At 40.9% G+C, this 25,596-nt stretch overlaps 1 protein-coding gene and 1 non-coding gene across 3 annotated transcripts in view; both read right to left on the bottom strand.

The window, feature by feature from the left end:
• dsc2l (desmocollin 2 like) overlaps positions 1 to 9,410 on the bottom strand; it is a 31,184-nt gene extending 21,774 nt beyond the window's left edge. For both annotated transcript variants that reach the window (XM_060917632.1, XM_060917633.1), the window contains exon 1: positions 9,174 to 9,410. In XM_060917632.1, the coding sequence (XP_060773615.1) occupies positions 9,174 to 9,395 (222 nt within the window). In that variant the 5' untranslated portion in view covers positions 9,396 to 9,410. The remainder of the gene's footprint in view (positions 1 to 9,173) is intronic.
• Positions 9,411 to 15,758: 6,348 nt separating this feature from the next.
• LOC132883926 (U1 spliceosomal RNA) lies at positions 15,759 to 15,922 on the bottom strand. Its single transcript, XR_009654425.1, has one exon. It is a non-coding gene; the product is annotated as a U1 spliceosomal RNA (small nuclear RNA).
• Between the last annotated feature and the right edge of the window lie 9,674 nt (positions 15,923 to 25,596).

Here is a 25,596-nt window from a genome sequence, read left to right as displayed (position 1 = left end):
GTTGTCTTGACAACTGAAACGTCATCGTTCCTGGAGGAACGATTTTCAAGGGGTCAGTCACCAAAGGGTTAAAAGGCTTTTTTGATTTTTAGTGTGGCAGTGAGGATATAGTCAAGCGTCAGTGGTGGACAGAGAGAACACAGGTCAAACCAGCAGGCAAGGCATGATGACTAACCCATGTCTAATCACCAGCAGTTTATTCATGCGTGTCTTTTGTGTTCTTTCAGAAAGAAGCTGGTGACCAGACAGAGAGAGCTGAACAGCACAGAGCTGTGTGCGTGCACATGCCTGTGTTACACTGATGTGTGTCTCAGTGTGAGACCTGAAAATAAAAAGGAAAAGCCATGCTGAAGAGTGAAATTGAGAATAAATGCACCAGTTATTGCAAGCCTGCTTTCCAACTCCTCCCTTCCCCCACAAACCAACAAGTCTTAAGGCCAATTTATGCTGACAACACAGTCCTCGCAGATGGCGTCTGCGTAGCCCCCCCACCTTCGCAGACGCTCTGCGCACACCTCCCAAAAATTGTGACCACAGCAGAAGCCTCGCAGACAGCGTCGCAGACAAGAGGGCTCTGATTGGTCCACTCTATATCCGCTGTACACGCACTTCCGCTTCCCTACTTTCCCGGTTTGGTTTGTTTTCACGACCGCCATTTTTAAAAACACGAGCGAAGATGGAGCAGCACGAAGAGCGGTTGATCGAGGAAGTACGTACATCTATACGACTCCAGTTCTAGTCATTATAAGTAACCAGAGGATAAACACTCCACTAACAACACCCACCAACTACTCCTAGTGATTTCGCGACTTTGCGCCCCCTTGCGTTGTGGCGGTGAATAACATCGCGCACACCTATTACTCCCCGCTCAACGATAAATTACAACTGTCTGCGAAAAGCTATCTGCGAAAGCCTTGTCACAAGAGCATGCAGAGGCCCTTACACCCAGCACTGTTACAACATGCCAACTGCACAGGGGCGGAGCTAAGGGGTGGCCGGGGGGGGGGCACCCCTGGCCACCCCAGGGCCGGACAATAAAATTTATAAAACCGATATGTCCCACGAAATGTTAGTTCCGCCCGCTGGATTTTTGTTCCGCTTATTTGGTTTCTGTGGGGATGCATATTACCGTAGCACAAACATTTCGTGCGTTCAAGCAGCAGGTGGATGAGCAGATTGTCGTGACGGTGGTGGTATCAGATAGTCATGCTCTCGTCCGACAACACAACAACCTACAAACTACGTGAACGTGCGATTAATTTGGGATGCAAGTTATTCATCTCTTATACTCTCTTCAAGTTCTCTCACTTTGTAGACATATAGTTACAATTCTGTCCTCAGACAATTCAGAGTTCCAGAAATCTCCACTCTGCCCGGGGTTTTCGAAAGTATCCGTTTTCAGTGACAAACCTTCGTTTACATGTAAATGCAACTGTATAGATAAATATGCATCTTTATAGATATCCAGCTACAGTGGGATTTGTGCTGTGTGCGCACACAGATACTAGATAGATATAGAGAAAATATAGAGGAGATGTTGTGTGATGTTTATATTAAGGTGTGTGAGATGTGTGTTACTGGTGGGAGTACACATTGATTAATAATTGTCACACTCGTACATACACAACACTCATGCATTCTCTCAACACACACTCTCCCCCTACCCCTCTCTCACTCACACACCACATTTCTATATTTACATGTAACACACTAACTCATACACAACACTTAAGCCCAGGTCACAACCGGCCGTACGTGCTCCTACGGCCAGTCTACGTGCAAAAAAACCCAAGAAACGCACGGAGGGCGCACGCGTGTGACGTGCTGATTTTCAAGCCGTAGACTGGCCGCAGAGGTTCTTTGTCATGTCAAACAAACTCTACGGGCGCTTACGTTTTTTTCAGGTTGCAAGACAAACTTACGGCCAACGTGCGTCTTTCTCCACGAACCAAAAAAAAAAAGGCAGCGATTTGGGAAACGCCAAAAATCGCACGGCCAAAAAAAATCGTACGTCCGGTTGTGACCTAGGCTTTATGCACTCTCTCAACACACTCTCACACTCTGTCTCTCTCGCTCGCTCTCACCTCACACACACAGTATATTTACATGTAACACACTCACTCATACACAACACTTATGCACTCTCTTAACACACTCTCACACACAATTTGTGCACTACATTTCTATATTTACATGTAACATTCATACACTCAACACATACACACAACTCATGCACTAAATTTTTATATTTAAATGTAACACTCATGCACTGTCTTAACACACTCACTCATATGAACACGTACTTCACTCTCTTAACACACACTATGTCTTTCTCTCACTCACTATAAGATACAACTCATGCACTCTCAACACACACCCTCTCTTACACACACCACTCATGCATGATGGACTACATTTCTATTGAGGTTTTTCACCTGACGTCACAGGGTCACGTGACGCCCCAGTGTCCGCCATTTTGAAGGTCAAGCTACATACTAACGCTGCAGACAGAGAGGGAGAACCAGCTTGAAAAAAAAAAAAAAAAAACGTGTTACAGACACCGGATCTAGTGTAAATAGCTGCCGGAGCGCGCTCCGGCTTGCTCCCCCTCAAATTAAGCAGCGCGCTCCGGCTTGCTCCCCCTCAAATTAAGCAGCGCGCTCCGGCTTGCTCCCGGAGTGCTCCGGCCGAGGTTCCGGAGCGCGCTCCGGCTTGCTCCCCCTCAAATTAAGCAGCACGCTCCGGCTTGCTCCCAGAGTGCTCCGGCCGAGGTTCCGGAGCGCGCTCCGGCAGCTATTTACACTGGATCCGGTGTAAATAGCTGCCAGATCATAATTACAGTAAACTAGTAAATACAGTAAAGGAAAAACTTGAGACTGAGAGGTTTTAACAGTCATCCAAATGACTGAATGTAAACATTGCTACAGTAACATACTAGCTACTATGTTGTTGACATTAGCTAGTGCTAACAGCTAGCTGCTAGTACACTGCTACAACACAAACACCGACCCTAATAATACAGTTCTTGGTCATTGCCTGGTAACAGCAAATTTATAACAGGCCATATCTCAACAGACTAAGAAGTTATTTCAATGACATTTCATAACATTTTGTTTATCCTGAGGACCGAAAGTAAATGAAAATGTGAACAAACCTTAGCTGTAATAAGATGGCGACCACCGGCTCCAGGGACGACCCACTGATGTAGGCATGTTACCCAGCCTGACAAAATATTTGTAGGCATCCAAACTCTTATATGCTTTCAGATCAATACCCGTGTATGGCGATGGGTTTTTAACGACATAGGTATACAGATCATGTGGGCCGAAGTCAGGTAAAGACGAGGGCTTCGTGTACTTCCGTACGTCAGTGAACAATCCTGGTGGAAGCAGGTAAACGTCGTTCTCTAAGCCTGCCAACCTCAATTTCTGCAAAAACCTCTCCCTCTGCTCGCCCTGTAAATGCCCTACGTCGCTGGATAGTGAAGGTGTTTTCTGCATCTCGCTCCTTTTTCTTTTATGTTTTTCGTTTGTCGCCTTCCTCGCATTCAAATTGATTCGAGCCGTGATGTCCAAAATGGCAGCCTAACGATGCATCACATGACTTGGTCACGTGGGTGAAAAACCTCAATATTTACATGTAACACACTCGCTGTTAAAACCTTTCAGCCTCAAGTTTTTCCTTTACTGGATTTACTAGTTTACTGAGCTAGCGCGCTCGGCCAAACCGGGAGCCATCGCGCGCTCTCCGGCCGGGCCGGGAGCCATCGCGCGCTCTCCGGCCGGGCCGGGAGCCATCGCGCGCTCTCCGGCCGGGCCGGGAGCCATCGCGCGCTAGCTCAGTAAACTAGTAAATCCAGTAAAGGAAAAACTTGAGACTGAAAGGTTTTAACAGTCATCCAAATGACTGAACGTAAATATTGCTACAGTAACATACTAGCTACTGTTGTTGACATTAGCTAGCTTGCCGTCCAAAATGGTGGACACCGGGGCGTCACGTGACCCTGTGACGTCAGGTGAAATACCTCAATACACAACACTCGTGCACTCTCAACACACACACACACACATGCACTCTGAACATACACACTCACCTTATGCACTTCATTTTTGTATTTACATGTAACATATCTTCACACACACTTCGTATACTACAGCTCATCTATATCTACATGCAGTGCACATACTTTCCCCCTCTCTCTCACACACACCACTCATGCACTACACCTCATCTATGTCACGTGTTACATCAGTGTAACACTTTCTCTCACTCACACACAAACATTTTGTAACTAAACACATTTAGTTTGCACAGTACTGACAATGGACAATATCACAACATGTAAGTGTTTACATATGTTGTATGTATGAGTCAAGTATACAAGTATTTTCCTTTTCCTGAGCAAAGCACTCTTTATTCAAACCTGACTAATATCCTTACTACTTCCCAGGTGATCTTTTAGTTTTTACTTTTGCATTTTAGTAGTGATCGTTAAAATCCTGATGCTTAACTAGAGTAAACAAGTTGGATGGTTTCTTTGTTTTGCAGATGCTTTGTTACATAAATAAATTAATACATTAATTTCTGACCTCTTGGCTCACATGGGTTTTGTTCATGAGTTAGGCACCAGATATGCCACCAGATACATCAGAATACAGGAAATCAAATCTAGCTAATTCAAAATTTCCCAGGGGAGGACCCCCAGAACCCCCCTCTCCCCCCTTTATTTAGTCACAGCATGGCCACCCCTTGTATATCCTTGGCACCCCCTTTGGCCACCCCATGTAAAAAAAATCCTGGCTATGCCACTGCAACTGCATGATATGTACTTTGCATGGGCCCTGCATGCAAGGTGCTGTTTGGCTCAACAGTTGCAGGAAATGACTCACTTCCACGCACGTATAATTTTCATGGGAAGACATCTGAACAACTTTTATAAAAAAAATAAAATAAAAACACCACAGCCCATTCTACCACTCTATATTCTGTCATAATAAATCTCATTCCTCCCAAAACTGAAATGGTTAAAGAATCTGAGTTTGGAACCTTACATTTAGGCTGCGTACTGAAACATCAAACTGGAATATTTCATAATAATTTACTATAATGGTTAACAGTTGCACATAACAGCTATTGTATATATCATTATTATGTAAATATGAATAATTAATGAAAACTTTAGAATCAGAGATGCTTTAGGGCTCAGCTGCATGTAATTTTGTTAAATATTTAATGGATATTATAAAATGATGGTTAGTTTATTTTTGGAGAAGTGGGTTGTTTCACAATCGGGATACTTTTCGGATCCACAATAGTCCAAAAATCAAACCTCAGAGTTTTTCGCTGCTGCCAAAAATTAATTTTTGAGATGGAAGTTAATTGTACAGAATTTCAGAGCTACAGATCATATACTGAGCATGTTACTTGTGGTGAGAAGACAGCATACAGTGTATTTTTAAAATTGACCCACTTTCTTATAGTCCACAAAAGTAAGGCATACAAAGTGAAAAACTGCTGAAATGTATGTGATTTTAAGTACAAATTTTTAAGTACTGTGCAGTAATGTTTGTATATGGTGGTAACCGTAATAACTGAAGTGGTGACGATCCTTGTGGTTTTCCGGTGAGGACACACTTTTTGACGGACTCACATTTCAACCACATGTGAAGCTCTGCTGCAAATGTGTCTTGCATCTGTTTCAAGTCTTCTCATCTCATCATCTCTAGCTGCTTTATCCTGTTCTACAGGGTCGCAGGCAAGCTGGAGCCTATCCCAGCTGACTACGGGCGAAAGGCGGGGTACACCCTGGACAAGTCGCCAGGTCATCACAGGGCTGACACATAGACACAGACAACCATTCACACTCGCATTCACACCTACGGTCAATTTAGAGTCACCAGTTAACCTAACCTGCATGTCTTTGGACTGTGGGGGAAACCAGAGCACCCGGAGGAAACCCACGCGGACACGGGGAGAACATGCAAACTCCACACAGAAAGGCCCTCGCCGGCCCCAGGGCTCGAACCCAGGACCTTCTTGCTGTGAGGCGACAGCGCTAACCACTACACCACCGTGCCGCCCCTGTTTCAAGTCTTTTTTTTCTTTTTTTAAACTGTGCAACAGACTATTCTGCTTCAAAAGAGACTAAATGATTTTTAAAGAAAATATTACAACCTCATCATATGGGGAGTGTTTTCCATGTAATAATTAAAGTAGAATTAAATGAATTACTTTGATCACAAGGTCAAAAGTGAACCCACATTTGGCTCTTACAAACATAAGAACTTATAGATATTACTGCTGTTGGTAGGGTTGGTGTGTCCCTGTAAAATAAGGAATAAGAAACTCCAGCATGTGCATCATTCATTCATACATAAAACATACATGCGCGTTTTACTGGGAAATATGCAATTTGTATTTCTCATATAAACTATATCTGGGACATGGAGAACAACAACTGACGTTTCTCAATATGTCACTTGTGAGGAAATCAAAGAATTGTTTTGATAAATTCAGGTGCTTTTTTGAATGGGTCTATATAATAATCAATCACACTTTGGCTTGAAGACATTAAGTTTATCTTCTCGTGTTGAAAGACTCACAAAATTTGGTGGAGGATCAGTGATGATCTGGGGGTTCTTCAGCAAGACTCAAATGGGGTACCGGTAGATAGATTGATTGTGAATCACACATGAATCAAGCCATGTACAAGGTTACCCTGGAAGAAAACTTGCTTCCTTCTGGTCTGGCAAATGTTCCCCAACTCTGAGGATTGGGTTTTCCAGCAGGACAATACTCCATGCCACACCACCAGGTCAATCAAGGTGTGGATGTAGGACCACAACATCAAGACCCTGTCATGGCCAAACCAATCTCCAGACCTGAACCCCATTGAAAACCTCTGGAATGTCATCAAGGGGAAGATAGATGGTCACAAGCCATCAAACAAAGCTGAGCTAATTGAATTTTGGCTCCAGGAGTGGCATACTAGCTAGCTATATTATATACACACACACTATTTTTGTTTGTTGCAGGAATTAGTTGGTGTTATCCAAAAAGACAACCATGATTGGGAAACAGCCCAAATAACAGTATCACTGAAATCACGCTAGATATGGTGAAAACATCTTCAGGAAAGAAATGTGTCATCAAGTATCATACGAGACCTTTAGTTACATGTCTAATCTGTTGTTGTATATTGCTTGTTCTACTTCTGTTAATATCGAACACTAAGCTTGTTTAAAAACATCCAAATATATTTATGGAGGAACACTGAATGTCTAATATGACATACAGACATTTTGACTGCTTAAAGAACAACAGGTGTCTGACTACATGCTAAGCTACCACACTGACTAATTAGTGATGGGCCATTTATCTACTTGGCTGTACTATAGTCACAAATCTGTCGAAGCTTAACAAAAAAGGCAAATAAAGTGATACCAACGTGATACTGTGACACTAAAATTAGTAAATTTTACTTGGTACTGTCTGTGAATGCCATGTCTGGACTGTATTCAATAAGCACTACTTGTCCACGGTGTTAGTGTGCTTGACAGACAACTTATGATTTATATACTCTGGTGTTCCCAGAGTGCTGATATTTAATATAACAGCACTGGGACATTTCACTGTTTGTATCACTCCACTTGTCTGTGTTCACTACATAAAATTCTAATACAAGCAACAGTTTGTTACACTGAAACTGTTACCACACTGACTATGAGCTGTCGGCCTGTATGTTGCACAACAGAAAACAATGCTCAGTCCAGCTGTGGCTTTTTCGGGAACCATTTTAACAGACTGAGCAAAAATAAATAAAATAGCTGGCCATACTGTGTCTGACACATCTGTTGCTTCGCATTAATATCTTCTTTAGAGAACTGTTGTATAGATCAATATCAGAGGTGTGCGAATATTGAGCATTCTTTTGCTACTGTGATACTGCTTAAATATCTTCTGGATCGCCCTGTGATGACCTGGCGACTTGTCCAGGGTGTACCCCGCCTTTCGCCCGTAGTCAGCTGGGATAGGCTCCAGCTTGCCTGCGACCCTGTAGAACAGGATAAAGCGGCTAGAGATAATGAGATGAGATCTTCTGGATCATTATACCAGCACTCAATTTTTCCTTCATTAAAAACAATTGATACACTGATCGCAACTAATTTTATTTTTCAAAGCAATGCCACTATTGCAGCTCTGTAAATCATCCAATACCTTATACTAGTCCAATACTGACACCTTGGTAACCAAACCAACTCTCTCTTAACCTCAAATTTAAGAGACATTATGTCCTGTGTTCATTTGTGTAATCCGGGTCATGGAAACACTTGTCTATAAAATCTGCCCGTGTTGGTTCCCATCAACCCTAATAACCAATTCTCAGTATCAGTACATCTCTATCAAAAACCAGTAGAGCCCACTTCCTTTGAGATTACGCCTAACCAGATACAATCTGGAACATCATGCTTAATATATGCAGAACTTTTGTGTTTCAAAGTTTTGTTTTCAGTTTACTGGAAAACAGGATGTTTCCCAACACAACCGTCCAACTTGATCCGTTTTCATTTGTGAATGAACCAGTCATGTTTACAATACTCCTGCCAGTTGTAAAGCCAAATAACCGACCAAAACACATTTAATAGTGCCAATACTGTATGTGCCTGTGTTTCAATATCCCATCAACTTTGCTTCATTGACAATAACCCTATTCATTTTGTTATGCCTGTTAAAGAAAATTAAGTTGTTGCTGTGAGGTATATTTCATTCTATGCTAGAAAACACGAGGTTTATTATGTTAAGTTACTTATTAAACCCAAGAGGGAGCAACCAGATAAGGTTTTGGAGGTAAAGCAGCATGTAATGGGATAACACATAACATATATGGACGGATTTAACAGGAGAGTACACAGATAAAGATCTAAAAGATCATTCAGCAAAATTTAAAAGGTAATTCAATGTTACAAGTGTTAAACCAGCTTAGTGGGGATTTTATACATTTTGATACATTCCTCAGCCAGCTTTGGCGTGCGTGTGTGTAACACATAAATACATATTTAAGCATGAAATGTTGGTTTTCTCTGAGACATGGCTAACTTTACAAAGTTCCACAACTAACAGTAGCAAAAAAAAATAAATAAATAAATAAACATACTTTTCTGACGTAAACTTACCAAAAGGAACAGGAAATGACAGAAACCGCCGTACTGGAACATGCTGAACTCCGAGTAGTTTCTGTAGACCAGAAAGAATGGCGCAAGGAGACGAGGTAAAATGTCCTCTCCTGTTCTCTGGGCGGTGGGGCGTCGAGTGGGCGTGGCCGCCAGCCTGTACGCTTCTCTATTGTTTGTGCATGGGTGTGACCTTAGGTCATCCGTAATGAAGTAGACTCGCATGTACTGGGTTCATTTTGCACACAAAATACACACGTGATGGCTGTGCACTTTCAAAATATCGGTCTTGTACATTAGGGTATATGGCCAAAAGTTTGTGTACACCTAACCGTCACACCCATATGTGCTTCTTCCCCAAACTTATGGAAACAATTTTGTGCCAAAATGTTCATACAATACTTTTGAAATATCAAACAAAAACGATAAATCAAAATTAAAAAATTTTTTTTTTTTTAAAAGTCAAATTTTTTTAGACTGGCAAACAAATTATTCGTGTAATCGTGCAAAATATCAGTCTATTACTCTTCAGAAACCTTTTATTTTTGTTCCGCGTCTTTCTCAGTTTTGTTTGACGTAATTTATTTTGGTTGCGATTCCAGCTTTCTCGTTTGCGCTCCCTGACTTTTTGCTTGCAGTTTTGGCACAAATTTCACGTGTGGGTGGGCTGTCCAGGAATGCATTCCCATTGGCTAACTTGTGTTTGACTGACAGCTACGCTCAGCGATTCCCCCGGAGGCTGTTGCGGCCATTTCTTACTCGGATTCTGGCGGACTGTTTGACAAGTGACCGATCCATTGACGGTAAACAAGGATCGAGTGGACTTCAGTGGCGACTATGATATTGAATTAATTCAACAAAGTGTAAGTACGGGACAAATGTGTTGTATGTGTTGCAGTAGTACACATTATGCAGGTGTTTCGTGGCAAGTCAAATGTTAGACTTAGCTCCACTACCCAATATAATAGCTGTCTTGCTAACGTTAAACACACCTGCATAATGTGCACTACTGCAACACATACAACACATTTGTCCCGTACTTACACTTTGTTGAATTAATTCAATATCATAGTCGCCACTGAAGTCCACTCGATCCTTGTTTACCATCAATGGATCGGTCACTCGTCAAACAGTCCGCCAGAATCCGAGTAGGAAATGGCCGCAACAGCCTCCGGGGGAATCGCTGAGCGTAGCTGTCAGTCAAACACAAGTTAGCCAATGGGAATGCATTCCTGGACAGCCCACCCACACGTGAAATTTGTGCCAAAACTGCAAGCAAAAAGTCAAGGAGCGCAAACGAGAAAGCTGGAATCGCAACCAAAATAAATTACGTCAAACAAAACTGAGAAAGATGCGGAACAAAAATAAAAGGTTTCTGAAGAGTAATAGACTGATATTTTGCACGATTACACGAATAATTTGTTTGCCAGTCGAAAAAAATTTGACTTTTTAAATTTTGATTTATTGTTTTTGTTTGATATTTCAAAAGTATTGTATGAACATTTTGGCACAAAATTGATTCTAAACTGTTGTCACAAAGTTCCATCCATCCATCCATCCATCCATTATCCTGTTCTACAGGGTTGCAGACAAGTTGAAGCCTATCCCAGCTGACTATGGGCGAGGTACACCCTGGACAAGTCACTAGGTTATCACAGGGCTGACACAGAGACAAACAACCATTCACACTCATATTCACACCTACGGTCAATTTAGAGTCACCAGTTAACCTAACCTGCATGTCTTTGGACTGTGGGGGAAACCGGAGCACCCGGAGGAAATCCATGCAGACACGGGGAGAACATGCAAACTCCACACAGAAAGGCCCTCGCCAGTCACTGGGCTCGAACCAAGGATCTTGTTGCTGTGAGGCAACAGTGCTAACCACTACACCACCGTGTCACAAAGTTGAAACACACAGTCATTGTATAGAATGACTTTGGCTGAATAGCCTACTATTCAGTATGCAAAAAGCAGCATGTCATAATCAGTAGGATGTCCAAATACTCAGCAGGCATTTAATAGTAGTCAAACAGTACCCAGACGATCTACTGCATTCATCCATCCATTATGTATACTGCTTATTGGAGAAGCTGGAGTTAATGCCAGCTGACTTCAGGCAAGAGGCAGCAGGGTACACCATGGGCAGGGCGCCAATCTATCACAGGGCTAACACAGAGACACAATAATCCATTCACACCTATGGGCAATTTAAGAGTAGCTAGTTGATCTAATGCATGTCTTTGGACTGTGAGATTTTTTTTATACATTTTCTACATTTTCACAGGGGGTGGCATGGTGGTGTAGTGGTTAGTACTGTCGCCTCACAGCAAGAAGGTTCTGGGTTTGAGCCCAGGGGCTGACGGGGGCCTTTCTGTGTGGGGTTTGCATGTTCTCCCCGTGTCTGTGTAGGTTTACTCTGGTTTCTCCCACCATCCAAAGACATGCAGGTTAGGCTAATTGGTGGCTCTAAATTGACCGTAGGTGTGAATGGTTGTTTGTTGCTATGTGTCAGCCCTGCGATGACCTGGTGACTTGTCCAGGGTGTACCCAGCTTCTCACCCATAGTCAGCAGAAATAGGCTCCAGTTTGCCCGTGAACTTGCATTGGATAAGCTGTTACAGATGATGGATGGATGGATGGATGGATGGATGGATGGATGGATATGTTTTCACAGCATACATGGGTACACATCATCTCTAAACATCCAGGTTAAAGGACAGGTAAGATGGTGGCAGAGTATATCCAAATTGTGTCTTTGCTTGCATACCCATAGAGCATATTACAGTAAAGTTTAGGTAGTAAGGTCTTAACATTAGTGCACACTGAGTATCTGGATTCAGGCTTTGTTGCTGTAGAGATAAGACAAGATAAGATAACCTTTTATTATCCCACAAGGGGAAATTTACATTGTTACAGCAGCAAAAGAGCAGCAAAATAGAGAAAGAAAAAAGATAAGGTAGTGAAGTAGTGCAAAAAGTACTTACACAAAAAAGGTATATATAAAAAGAAATAAACTACAAATTTAAAGATAAAATTAACAAATTTGCATAAATTAACAGGTTTGCAGATATGCAGTTAACATAAGTGTATTAAACAGGTGGTATTGCACATGTAAGTATTGCACAGGTAGTATTACCAGTATTACACGGGTAGTATTGCACAAGTCAGTAGGTATATTGCACAGGAGCCATTTTAACAGTGTGTAGCTAGCAGTTTGTTATAAAGTACTGATGCTGATAGTCAATGAACACAGTATACATTCAGAGGGGTCTCCATGGATGTAGAAGTGATCTGGCCAGTATCGTTCATTATTGTGAGGAGTGTCTGGTGCTGTGCTTGGTGAGGTGCTGGTTGTACAGTCTCACAGCAGTAGAGAGGAAAGAGCTGCTATATCTCTCCTTAACACACCGCAGATGGAGGAGCCGGTCACTGAAGGAGCTGCCCAGTGCTGCTACTGTCTCCTGCAGTGGATGGGAGGTGCTTGCCATTAAGGATGACATCTTGGCCAACATCCTCCTTTCCCCCACTACATCCACTGAGTCCAGTGCACAGCCCAGGACAGATCCTGCCTTCCTAATCAGCTTAATTTTTTTCCTGTCTGCTGTTGTGATACTACTTCCCCAACAGACAACTCCATAGAATATGGCTGATGCCACCACAGAGTCATAAGAGTCATAAAAAGAGTTCAGAAGTGGACCCTGTACTCCAAAGGCCCTGAGTCTCTTCAGCAGGTTGAGTCTGCTCTGGCCTTTCTTGTATAGGGCATGTGTGTGATCAGTCCAGTCCAGTTTATTGTTCAGCTGAACACCCAGGTACTTGTAGCTCCTAACGATCTCAATGTCCTTTCCCTGAATGTTCACTGGGGTAGGTGAAGAGAACCTTGTCCTGCGGAAATCCATCACTGGTTCCTTGGTTTTACTTGTATTGATCTGGAGGGAGTTCCGTTGGCACCAGTCCACAAAGTTCCTTGTCAGTTCTCTGTACTCACTATCATTGCCATCTGAGATACTGTATAGCCCACAATAGCAGAATCATCAGAGAACTTCTGTAGATGACAGATAGGTGTATCATAATTACAATTTCCATTCACTGGAACTAAGAGGCCCAAACCATTTTGAGATAAATTGGAATGCCGACTATACTGTATATCAGGCCTCCTCATCCATCATCAGTACCTGACCTCACTAATGCTCTGTTGCAGGGATCTTCAACTTCATCCACAAAAGACTGGTGTGACTGCAGGTGTTCATTACCACCAAACTGGACGCACACTATAGACTAAATTTAACTGATTAAACAAGTGAAATCAGGTGTGATTCCTGCTTGGTTGGAATGGAAGCCTGCTGCCACACTGGCCCATTGTGGATAAGACTGAAGACTCCTGTTTAGTGCCTGAAAATCCAAAATTTAATGGAAGGCCTTCCCAGAAAATTGGAGGTTATTATAACAGCAAGGGGGAAACTACATCTTGAATAGGATGTACAATAAACACATATGGGTGTGATAGTCAGGTGTCCACATACTTTTGGCCTTTTTTTTTTTTCCAAGTGGTTTGAAGCTGTGGGCCTGTATGTTTCTGGTTCTGTTTTGCCTGGGCAGGCATTTCAGCCAGTCAAAGAAATATCTTATCAAGATCAGTGAAAGGATTGAAGCTGTTTTTTGGGGAAAAGTCATAGTGGGGTGGGGGAAAAAACAAGCTGGGAGTGTCCAGATTTTATGATATGAGTAATTCATAGCAGATCTCAATTTGCATGTGATGAGAACTGTCCTTGCACATTCTTAGACAAAGAGTCATCATCAGCATCATTATCATCACCAAAATAAGCCATTTTCTTAACCATTTAATTAACTTAACATTTTGTATGCACTTTTGACAGTGTTCATTTACTGATATTAGCAGTTTCCTCGGTATTTTCATCTTCCCCTTCCATTCCAGGACAAGAAGGATCGTCAGTGCTTAAATTAAAGTTCCAGATAAAATAAGGCAGTGTAGATGAGGCAGCCATGGCCTAAAGGTTGGAGAAGCAGCCTTGGGGCCCAAAGGGTTGCTGGTTCAATTCCCTGGACAGGCAGGAAAATCCATGGCTGAAGTCCTCTTGAGCAAGGTGTCTAACCTCCAACTGTTCCCCAGTTGCTGGGTACGTGTCTGTGCTTGTTATACGTCACTCTGGGTAAGAGCGTCTGCTAAGTGCCTGTAATGTAATGTAAGTGATGCTTGCTAAAACAAACATTTTATGAATATAAGTATCACATATCCCTGTTTGCCAGAGCAGAGGGTGTCAAAATATGGTGGGAATTTGATACAGTTTCATGTTCAGTTGGTGTGATGGAATGGGGCCTGACAGCAAAGCTGTGGAATTTGTTATGTCGCTGTGAGTAACACACCCCTGTCCAGAGCTCTTCCCTGCCTGATTAAAGTGTATAAAGGATAAGGACCTCTAAAGTAGCATTGACAAACACAAAATTAAAACGTCATAAAAATTAAAAAGTTATATCCTGCTCATCAGGATGAATTAAATTACTATCCACAATTTGCTATATGGATGAATTTTCTGTTTTCTTATTTCTCCTTTGCATTTACCTACTAAATACTAGAACATAATACTGACGATTACTTATTAAACCTATTGTATGATGTGTACTTTATTATCACACGAAAATTATTTTGTTAAGCACATTATAATGCATTAAACGAATCAGGGACACCAAATGACACTGACATGAAGGTTTGGGTGTGTGTAGATAGGTTTCAGACACACCTAGTTACACCCAAGCACAGAATGGCCCATGGCTATTACTACGTTGATTCATGTGCGTATATGACACAGTGAGAGTGAGAGAGGAAGTATTGCACAACATGGTATATTCACACTGTTATTATGTTGTTTTTAGTGATACAAAAGTTTGATATATTTATTACTAAATAACAAAGAGCTTTTAAGGAGTTTTGTTCTTTATAAACCACATATAGTTGCCATATAAGGCACAAATTATTTAATAGTGATGTAAATGAGTTGTTTAATAATATGGTTTTACACTCTGGTTTTCTGCTGTTCAAGCACTGATGTGTGCTGGCTGGTAACTCTAGAGCAAAGACCTTAGCACACTCTCTGTTTACACATTCTCTCACACAGCCCCATTTCTGAGCTCAGGTAACTGTAGTGGCTCACGTCACCGACTTGATTAGGGCCCTTTTCTATCCCTCTGTCTCCTCCTCATTGTGTGGTATGCGTGGATTGGGCACAAAGTCAAAACTATTTCAAGTGTAGTGTGCGTTTTAGTTTCCCACCTCTCCTGATCAGCCTGAAATAAAAGCGGTTAGAATGAGGGTCTGCAGATAAACTGATTCTGTTGAGCAAAAATGGTGAGATAAGTGGTTTCAAATTCTGCACTTAAGAAGAAGAAGAAGGGAGGAAGAAGAAGAAGAAGAAGAAGAAGAAGACTTTGTCACATGCACACTCAAGCACAGTGAAATTCATCCTCTGCATTTAACCCATCTGAAGCAGTGAACACACACATGCAGACACATAAGTGAGCAATGAGCACACACATACCCAGAGCAGTGGACAGCTATGATTTATGTGAAAGGGGAGAACACGAACGCAGTCCCCCACTATCAGAAATTATGCAGTTGAGATTCCTGCATCTGAGGAATTTGCAAAAGTCAGCATAGCCTGAGTGCAACGGCTGGGCCTCACTTTGGACAAACCACCTTCTTGATCATGGTATTGCCCCTGCCAGGTCAGTACGGCTGTTAAAATTTAGTTGGGCTGTTAAAATTTAGATTTCTCAAAAAAAAAAAGAAAAGAAAAAAAGCCTCATGTCATTTAAAATGTTAGAAACACATTTTATGCATTAACTGAAGTATTTAATGCAACCTCAACAAGCCTTATTTTATTATTTTTACTGTGCTGCATTTAGGTTGATTATGTTGTGTATTATTAAGGTACATAAATCAAGTGATACTGATGTAAAATGTGATTATATCAGTTTAAAGCTAAAATGTCGAATTATAATGGTCCAGAAAGGGTGTCCAAAAAGTCAGGAAGCACTGAGAGTAAAAGCACATATACTTAAGTTTGTATTTATTGTTTACAATATTCTCAACATGTTCACCCTTACACTCTACATATGTTCTCAGCTGCTGTCTCACTTTTTGTGGATTTTGCTCAACACATTCGTATAAACATATTTGCTCAACAAATTTTTCTTGGTCCCTGACCTTTTGGATGTCCTGTATATAACAAATAAGATGTTGACATGTGATAAACACACATACTTTGTACAATATTTTGCTTTGGGTGTAGCAACATGCCTGTAGATCTATGTGCGTGTGTGTGTCAGAGGGAATGAGGAGGAACATGTGTGATCACAGACAGGTACCCTACCAGTTTATGATAAACAGTGAATCATCTGGTATTTGTCATTTATTAAGGTCATGGATTGTTTTTCATCCATGAGAGGATAAATACCTGATACTTCCCATTAGTCAGACAGAACTGAAGAAGGCTTTCAGATGAGAGGTGAAAAATCTTCAAGAATCTTTAAGCAAGTCCAGTTGCTCTCTTTTACCACCACAGTTTACTTCTGTGACTCACACTTTCAAAGTATAATTAAAATGATTTACTGCCTTCTGTACAGACCTTCTGTATTGCCATCTATGAGACACTAATGGTGTCTGTCAGATCATAATTGTGATTAACATTAATTAAAAAATACACTTGGACCATTTGTTTCATTATTTTTCATGAATTTTATTTCAGGTGAGCATGAACACAGCACTCATTCAGAAGTTGGCTTAAAAATTGTATATATATATATATATATATATATATATATATATATATATATATATATATACTGTACACACACACACATACACACACTATATATAATATATATATATGTGTGTGTATATATATATATATATATATATATATATATATATATATATATAAAACAAACACGTGGGCGGCACGGTGGTATAATCCTCATGGCCTAATGTCACCTCACAGCAAGAAGGTCCAGGTTCGAGCCCTGTGGCCGGCGAGGGCCTTTCTGTCCGGAATTTGCATGTTCTCCCCATGTCCGTGTGGGTTTCCTCCGGTTTCCCCCACAGTCCAAAGACTGGTGACTCTAAATTGACCGTAGGTGTGAATGGTTGTCTGTGTCTATGTGTCAGCCCTGTGATGACCTGGCGACTTGTCCAGGGTGTACCCCGCCTTTCGTCCGTAGTCAGCTGGGATAGCCTCCAGCTTGCCTGCAACCCTGTAGAAGGATAAAGCGGCTAGAGATAATGAGATGATATATATATAAACAAACACGTGGGCAGCACGGTGGTGTAGTGGTTAGCGCTGTCACCTCACAGCAAGAAGGTCCGGGTTCGAGCCCCGTGGCTGACGAAGGCCTTTCTGTACGGAGTTTGCATGTTCTCCCCGTGTCCGCGTGGGTTTCCTCCGGGTGCTCCGGTTTCCCCCACAGTCCAAAGACATGCAGGTTAGGTTAACTGGTGACTCTAAATTGACTGTAGGTGTGAGTGTGAATGGTTGTCTGTGTCTATGTGTCAGCCCTGTGATGACCTGGCAACTTGTCCAGGGTGTACCCCGCCTTTCGCCCGTAGTCAGCTGGGATAGGCTCCAGCTTGCCTGCGACCCTGTAGAAGGATAAAGCGGCTAGAGATAATGAGATGAGATGAGATTCTCAACATGTTCACCCTTACACTCTACATATGTTCTCAGCTGCTGTCTCACTTTTTGTGGATTTTGCTCAACACATTCGTATAAACATATTTGCTCAACAAATTTTTCTTGGTCCCTGACCTTTTGGATGTCCTGTATATAACAAATAAGATGTTGACATGTGATAAACACACATACTTTGTACAATATTTTGCTTTGGGTGTAGCAACATGCCTGTAGATCTATGTGCGTGTGTGTGTCAGAGGGAATGAGGAGGAACGTGTGATCACAGACAGGTACCCTACCAGTTTATGATAAACAGTGAATCATCTGGTATTTGTCATTTATTACGGTCATGGATTGTTTTTCATCCATGAGAGGATAAATACCTGATACTTCCCATTAGTCAGACAGAACTGAAGAAGGCTTTCAGATGAGAGGTGAAAAATCTTCAAGAATCTTTAAGCAAGTCCAGTTGCTCTCTTTTACCACCACAGTTTACTTCTGTGACTCACACTTTCAAAGTATAATTAAAATGATTTACTGCCTTCTGTACAGACCTTCTGTATTGCCATCTATGAGACACTAATGGTGTCTGTCAGATCATAATTGTGATTAACATTAATTAAAAAATACACTTGGACCATTTGTTTCATTATTTTTCATGAATTTTATTTCAGGTGAGCATGAACACAGCACTCATTCAGAAGTTGGCTTAAAAATTGTATATATATATATATATATATATATATATATATATATATATATATATATATATATATATATATATATATACTGTACACACACACACATACACACACACTATATATAATATATATATATGTGTGTGTATATATATATATATATATAAAAAACAAACACGTGGGCGGCACGGTGGTATAATCCTCATGGCCTAATGTCACCTCACAGCAAGAAGGTCCAGGTTCGAGCCCTGTGGCCGGCGAGGGCCTTTCTGTCCAGAATTTGCATGTTCTCCCCATGTCCGTGTGGGTTTCCTCCGGTTTCCCCCACAGTCCAAAGACTGGTGACTCTAAATTGACCGTAGGTGTGAATGGTTGTCTGTGTCTATGTGTCAGCCCTGTGATGACCTGGCGACTTGTCCAGGGTGTACCCCGCCTTTCGTCCGTAGTCAGCTGGGATAGCCTCCAGCTTGCCTGCAACCCTGTAGAAGGATAAAGCGGCTAGAGATAATGAGATGATATATATATAAACAAACACGTGGGCAGCACGGTGGTGTAGTGGTTAGCGCTGTCACCTCACAGCAAGAAGGTCCGGGTTCGAGCCCCGTGGCTGACGAAGGCCTTTCTGTACGGAGTTTGCATGTTCTCCCCGTGTCCGCGTGGGTTTCCTCCGGGTGCTCCGGTTTCCCCCACAGTCCAAAGACATGCAGGTTAGGTTAACTGGTGACTCTAAATTGACTGTAGGTGTGAGTGTGAATGGTTGTCTGTGTCTATGTGTCAGCCCTGTGATGACCTGGCGACTTGTCCAGGGTGTACCCTGCCTTTCGTCCATAGTCAGCTGGGATAGCCTCCAGCTTGCCTGCAACCCTGTAGAAGGATAAAGCGGCTAGAGATAATGAGATGATATATATATAAACAAACACGTGGGCAGCACGGTGGTGTAGTGGTTAGCGCTGTCACCTCACAGCAAGAAGGTCCGGGTTCGAGCCCCGTGGCTGACGAAGGCCTTTCTGTACGGAGTTTGCATGTTCTCCCCGTGTCCGCGTGGGTTTCCTCCGGGTGCTCCGGTTTCCCCCACAGTCCAAAGACATGCAGGTTAGGTTAACTGGTGACTCTAAATTGACTGTAGGTGTGAGTGTGAATGGTTGTCTGTGTCTATGTGTCAGCCCTGTGATGACCTGGCAACTTGTCCAGGGTGTACCCCGCCTTTCGCCCGTAGTCAGCTGGGATAGGCTCCAGCTTGCCTTCGGCCCTGTAGAACAGGATAAAGCAGCTAGAGATAATGAGATGAGATAAAAACACTAAAGAGATGAATCATTGGTATAACTTTTATTTGTACATTTTATCATTCATTTTTAACATTTCACTTTAATGCCTTTCAACTTGAATGCCTTAGTTTAGTTTAGTTTTTTATAGCACATGATTCTCCATCCCCATTCCCAATTTTTTTATTGTCATTTATTGATTTGGTTTATTTTCATTGTGTAATTTTTTTTAGTATGGCTTTTGTATCATTTTATAAGCTTTTACGGTATTGGTCCTTTACAGTACACTGTGGTGTTTTATTTTATTTTTCCTTTCATTGAATTAAACCTCACTGTGCAGCATGTTGGACATCGTCTACTTTATTTACACTGTGCCTTATGAATAAACTCAATGAGAAGCTTCACATGGTCCCATGTAAGGAACCGTGTCTTTAATACATTACTTATACACTTTAATCCTGTAAGCCATTTGAATGAAGCACTATGTAGAAAATTCAAACTTTTAACAACAAATTTGAGCTTTCCGAAACAAGAAACATGTAGCTGGACTGTCTATAATGATAGACAAAATATATTGATTTAACTTGTGCTACACATTTTAATATTTTTATTAAATAAAATATAAAATACTTCAATTTTTTAGCTTTTTTTTAATTTGGATTCAGAGGGCATAACAAATACTCTCTCTCTCTCTCTCTCTTTCACTTCCTTATCTACCTGCTCAAGTTTCACTCCCTGCTGTTGCTATGGAGAGCTCGGGTTGTTTTGTGTTGAATGTTAGTCACACACACCCATACACACCCAGACTTACACACCGAGGAAAGGAGAAAGAAGTGAAAAATAGGATCTGTGTGTAGAAAAATGAGAGAAAGAGTTTGTGTACCTTTAATAACTGACCAGGTAATCTTTCAATCCTTCAAATGTAAACTTCTGTAGTTAAAACTGGAGCCAAAAACAAAAGTGTAAAAAAAAATACATAAATAAAAGTCTATAGCCAAAACAGTTGGGTACATGAAAAATAACTTACCATGCTGATTTTAACAAGCTGAATGTTCACACTAGGTTTTCTTTTTTTTTTTCTTGTTACAATTACCAATTACAAAATGGCCCAGTGTAGTACCATACATTCCTAAATCCCTCTCTCACCACTCCTTTAAAAGTTAGATCACAGTTCTGACCAGCTTCTAGCATTTACTACCTCTTATCATCTTTGCCTGACCTCAAGTTACCTAGAACTGGAAAGGGAGAGTGAGAGACCCATGGCAGAGGGGAGAAAGAGTCAAAAGACAGTGTTCCAGTGTAGGCGTTACTAAGGAGGCCAAAGAGACTCATAAACCAACAAACATCTTGGACACGTAGATACATCTAAGCCAATTTAGCAGTTTCAGTACCTCACACCTAAACAGAGACTCTATTGTGATTTCAGTATACTATAAACTAATATTTATACATGTCAACTTTTGAGCATATACCCCTTTATATGCTGCCATTTTTTACTAATATGCAAAGTGTTTGCATTGACATTGTAAAATAATTTAAATGAAAATTAAAAAGTGTTACTAAAAGAAAATCATAATGAATTACAGTGATTGATATTGGACACTGTCCAGTGTGTGATAATATCAACACCCTTGGGGACACACCCAGTTGAAAGTCTCCTGCCACAACCAGCCTTGATTTCTGTACTTCTATTCTTCCCAGACATAATATGAGTCATTGCAACATTCTGAACATGTAAAAAGCATGTCTGTATGCTGACGGCAATGACAGGCTATGTTTTTTCCACTCAGACAAGGGAGTTTCCTGATAGACTAGTTTTCTCCATGCTTCTTTGTCCTGCTTTGTTTTCTCTTCTCTATCTTTCTTTTCCCTGTCCAGAAGTTAACTCTTGGGGGCCAATTTATGGAGGATCAGCCCTAGTTAACATGCAGCTCTTGTTCAGTTTGTCTTTTCTGAACTGCTGAGGTTCAGTGCTCATAAAATACATTTTGAACAAGACATTAGAATACATAAGGTCTTGTTCCAAATACATTTTATAATACTAAATACATATATAAAATAAAAATAATGGCTATGCTGGGCTTGGTGAAACAAGTAAACAAGGCCTGAGAAAGGGAGGTAAATATGTGTTTGTGCAGTAGAGAAAACAGAGAGGGAGAGAAAAAGGAGGAAGGGAAAGCAGAAAGTAAAAATGGTCTGTCTCAGCATGCCTAAAGGTAGGGCACGTGAAGTAGGAGTCTCAATCCTGTCCTTCACTCTTTTCTCTCTCTTATTTGTTCCACTTTTCTTCCTCCCCAGCCAAGTCCCTCCAGCAAGCAGGCACCGCCTAAATGCACCAGGGCACACCCAGAGCTGCACCCTTTCTCTCTCTCTCTCATACTCACATAATCTCTTTCATTCTCTCTCTCTCACACACGCACCCACACCCTTTTTGTCTTTTCAACATACAGAGTCACAAAGAGTAATTTAGATTTGATTCATTTTCTTCTGGTGACATGACATGAGAATGTTTCAATTCAATTGAATTCAATATCCTTTATTTAACCAGGTTAAAAAAAAAACCTCATTGAGATTAAAATCTCTTTTCCAAGAGTGACCTGGTCGTTATAATACAAGGGTGACCTGGTCGTTATTATACGACTATAATATAACTTTTTAATGAGCACAGTGTGTTGAATTTCTGTTGTATGGACGATGAAATTGCTTAAGATAGCCCTGGTCCTCATAAGGCAGTTATACAGTGATGCATTTTTAAGGTATAACATCAATGAACATGGGGGTGGGGTGGGGGTGGGGGGTAAATGCTTAAGAGAGTATGCATTGCCCGTGGGGAGTTTTGTTCTGAGATTCTACATTATGGAACCAGTACAAAAACACTTCAGATTTCCAAACATTAGTTTTCCAGCACAAAATTTAAATGTTACAGAAAAATGTTTGCATGTCAGTAAAGAAAGCAACATATTACATAACAGACCACTTCATCTCATCTCATTTCAGACAAAAACATAATGAAGGCTGCTGGGTTTTATTGCAAAAATAAGACACGCGACAGTTACCAGAAGAATTGTGGCTGATTCTGTAAGATGCTCAGTAAAACTTACAGCTCAGTTCCTTATAAAACTGCACTAAGTGTATCTGAGACTGCAATTTTTTTTAAAGCAATGGGTCATCACACCAAACACTGACTTATTTCACGCATTACTGCTTACTGATCTTTATGGTATTTTTTTTTTAAATGTAGAAACATTTAATTTCATTATTTTTAAAGGCATATTTGCTCTTCAGCATTTCAATGCATGTGCCTAAGACTTTTGCACAGTACTATATATCTAATTTAAACATTACATGCACTGTAAAAATGTTCTTCGAAGGACTGGATGTTCTTAATGATAGTGTAAAAGATGGTATGAAGCCAACTGACAGTAGAGTTTACACGTAAACAAAAGGAAACACAGACTAACTCTGTGTGTGTGTTTATATGGTATATATTGTATGAAAAGGTAATGTGAAACCATTACTCGCTGCTACTACTTGTTCAAATAATATTAAAACAATATTATATTACATGCTTGCCTTCTTGCCAGACATTCATAGGTTAATATGTTTGCATACGTCTGTGCATGGGTGGGTTCACACTGCCTAGCCAGGTACGCTCTGCTAAACCAAGCTTCTTTGAAATGCATGAGCTCAATTCAGAGTTTGCTGAATGATATATCCATTTAATGATCATTCCTCATCATAGGAGTGAATGAATAGAGTGATCTAAGGAGGATCTTAAACTAGGCAATACATGATTTCTTTTTTTAGAGATTTGTGGCTGTGCAGCCTGATTCCCCATTTGTTTGCCAATCGTTTGTCTATGGCAGTGTCAATCAACTGTTACAACATAAGCTCAGGTGGGAAGGAATTAACATTACAAGCATGAAAACTTATAAATAAGCCACATTGATGTGATTGCATACCATATCAAACATCCATGCCATGAACACATTAATTCCAGCTTTGCTCCACCTATTTGAATCTACTGCATGGATAGTTTTATGATACAAACTGGAGTCTATGCCTTTAGACCACAATTCAGACCAGTGGGAAATACTTAATATTTGTATACAACTTATAACTACCTATAACTACTATCTTAAGGGATAATTATTTCATTCAAAGGAAAAATTAAAACATGGCACAATTATATAGAAAATTAATCAACACCTTGTTACCAAACCGATGCAAGAATTCAAAATCAATCATAGACATATACACTCACCATCCACTTTATTAAGAGCACCTGAACAACCTGCTCATTTATGCAGTCATCCAATCAGCCAATCATGTGGCAGCAGCACAGTGCATAAAATCATGCTGATACAGGTCAAGAGCTTCAGGTTATTTTTCACATAAATCATTGGTGACTGGTTTGAGTGGTTCAGAAACTGCCGAACTCCTGTGAACATTGAGTAAGCAACAGTTGTGTGGGTGGAGACGCCTTGTTGATAAGAGAGGTCAGAGGAAAAATAGGCAGGTTAGTTTGAGCTGTCAGGAAGGATATAGCAACTCACTTTATATATATATATATATATATATATATATATATATATATATATGACTCTTATGATATAGCAAATCACTCTTTACTATTGTGGTGAGCAGAAAAGCATACCCAAAAGGTGTTTCAACCCACAGCCTCTCTACTCACACAATGTTTTGTTGTTGTTTTCCCTCCACAATTCTGTGTAAACTCTAGAGACTGTTGTGTGTGAAACTCCCAGGAGATCAACAGTTCCTGAGATACTCAAACCAGCCCATTTGGTACCAACAACCATGCTATAAACAAAGTAACAGGGATCACATGTTCCCCATCCTGATATTTGTTGTAAACAACCCTGAAGCTCTTGACCGGTATCTGCATGATTTTATGTATTGGGCTACTGCCACATGATTGGCTAATTGGTTAAGTGTGTAAATGAGCAGGTGTTCCTAATAAAGTGGACAGAGGGTGTATATCAATTAAAAGTCATATGGAACAAATATAGTTTGATCTTTAATGTATAAAACATTCTTAACTTAAACCGTGATTAATATACCACCCATGTAAATATGTCCTGAAGTAATATAAAGACATGCTTTTGCAGATCGAGATTTTGTTTTTGTGAAGGGACTTGCATATTTGAGTGAATCTCAGGGCAATGCCACCAAGAGCTTCATCATCCACATCCAGTAGTGCCACCTTTGATAAACAGATTTTAGAGGAGAGGTCAGACAAAAATATGCTACTTGCATATTTTTGCAAGTATGAATATCTGTATGAACAGTTGCCTGCTATCCCATCCAGGGTATATTCCTACCTCATGCTCAGTGGTTCCGGGATGGTCTCCAGATCCACTGTGACCCTGACCAGGATAAAAGTGATGACTAAAAGTGAGTGAGTAAGGTGGACAAAGAGAATCCTAAAAACACCAAGTATACCATGCCTAGATTTGGGCTAACAGAACCCACAGGAGCTAGGACTGGTGTTGGTGCCAAAGACAAGCACCTAGTGACAACCCAGTCAGGCTCATTCTGAACAAACAACAGATCAAACTTGTGGGCAAAATGAAGTGTGGGGAATCATGTGTAATGCTCGTTGGTCAGCAGACATGCGATGAACAATCCCAGGCTGAGGGTTTTTGTTGTAACCAGTGGACAAGATTCTCTCTCATAGATTATGATTTCACAGTTGGGTTAGAAACAACTGGGGATTCCCAAGAGGAACCTGAACCTGTGGTGGAGGATGGAGAAGTCT

Source organism: Neoarius graeffei, chromosome 3 (assembly GCF_027579695.1).
Source record: "Neoarius graeffei isolate fNeoGra1 chromosome 3, fNeoGra1.pri, whole genome shotgun sequence".
NCBI lineage: Eukaryota > Metazoa > Chordata > Actinopteri > Siluriformes > Ariidae > Neoarius > Neoarius graeffei.
This window is presented reverse-complemented; position numbering and strand designations above follow the sequence as displayed.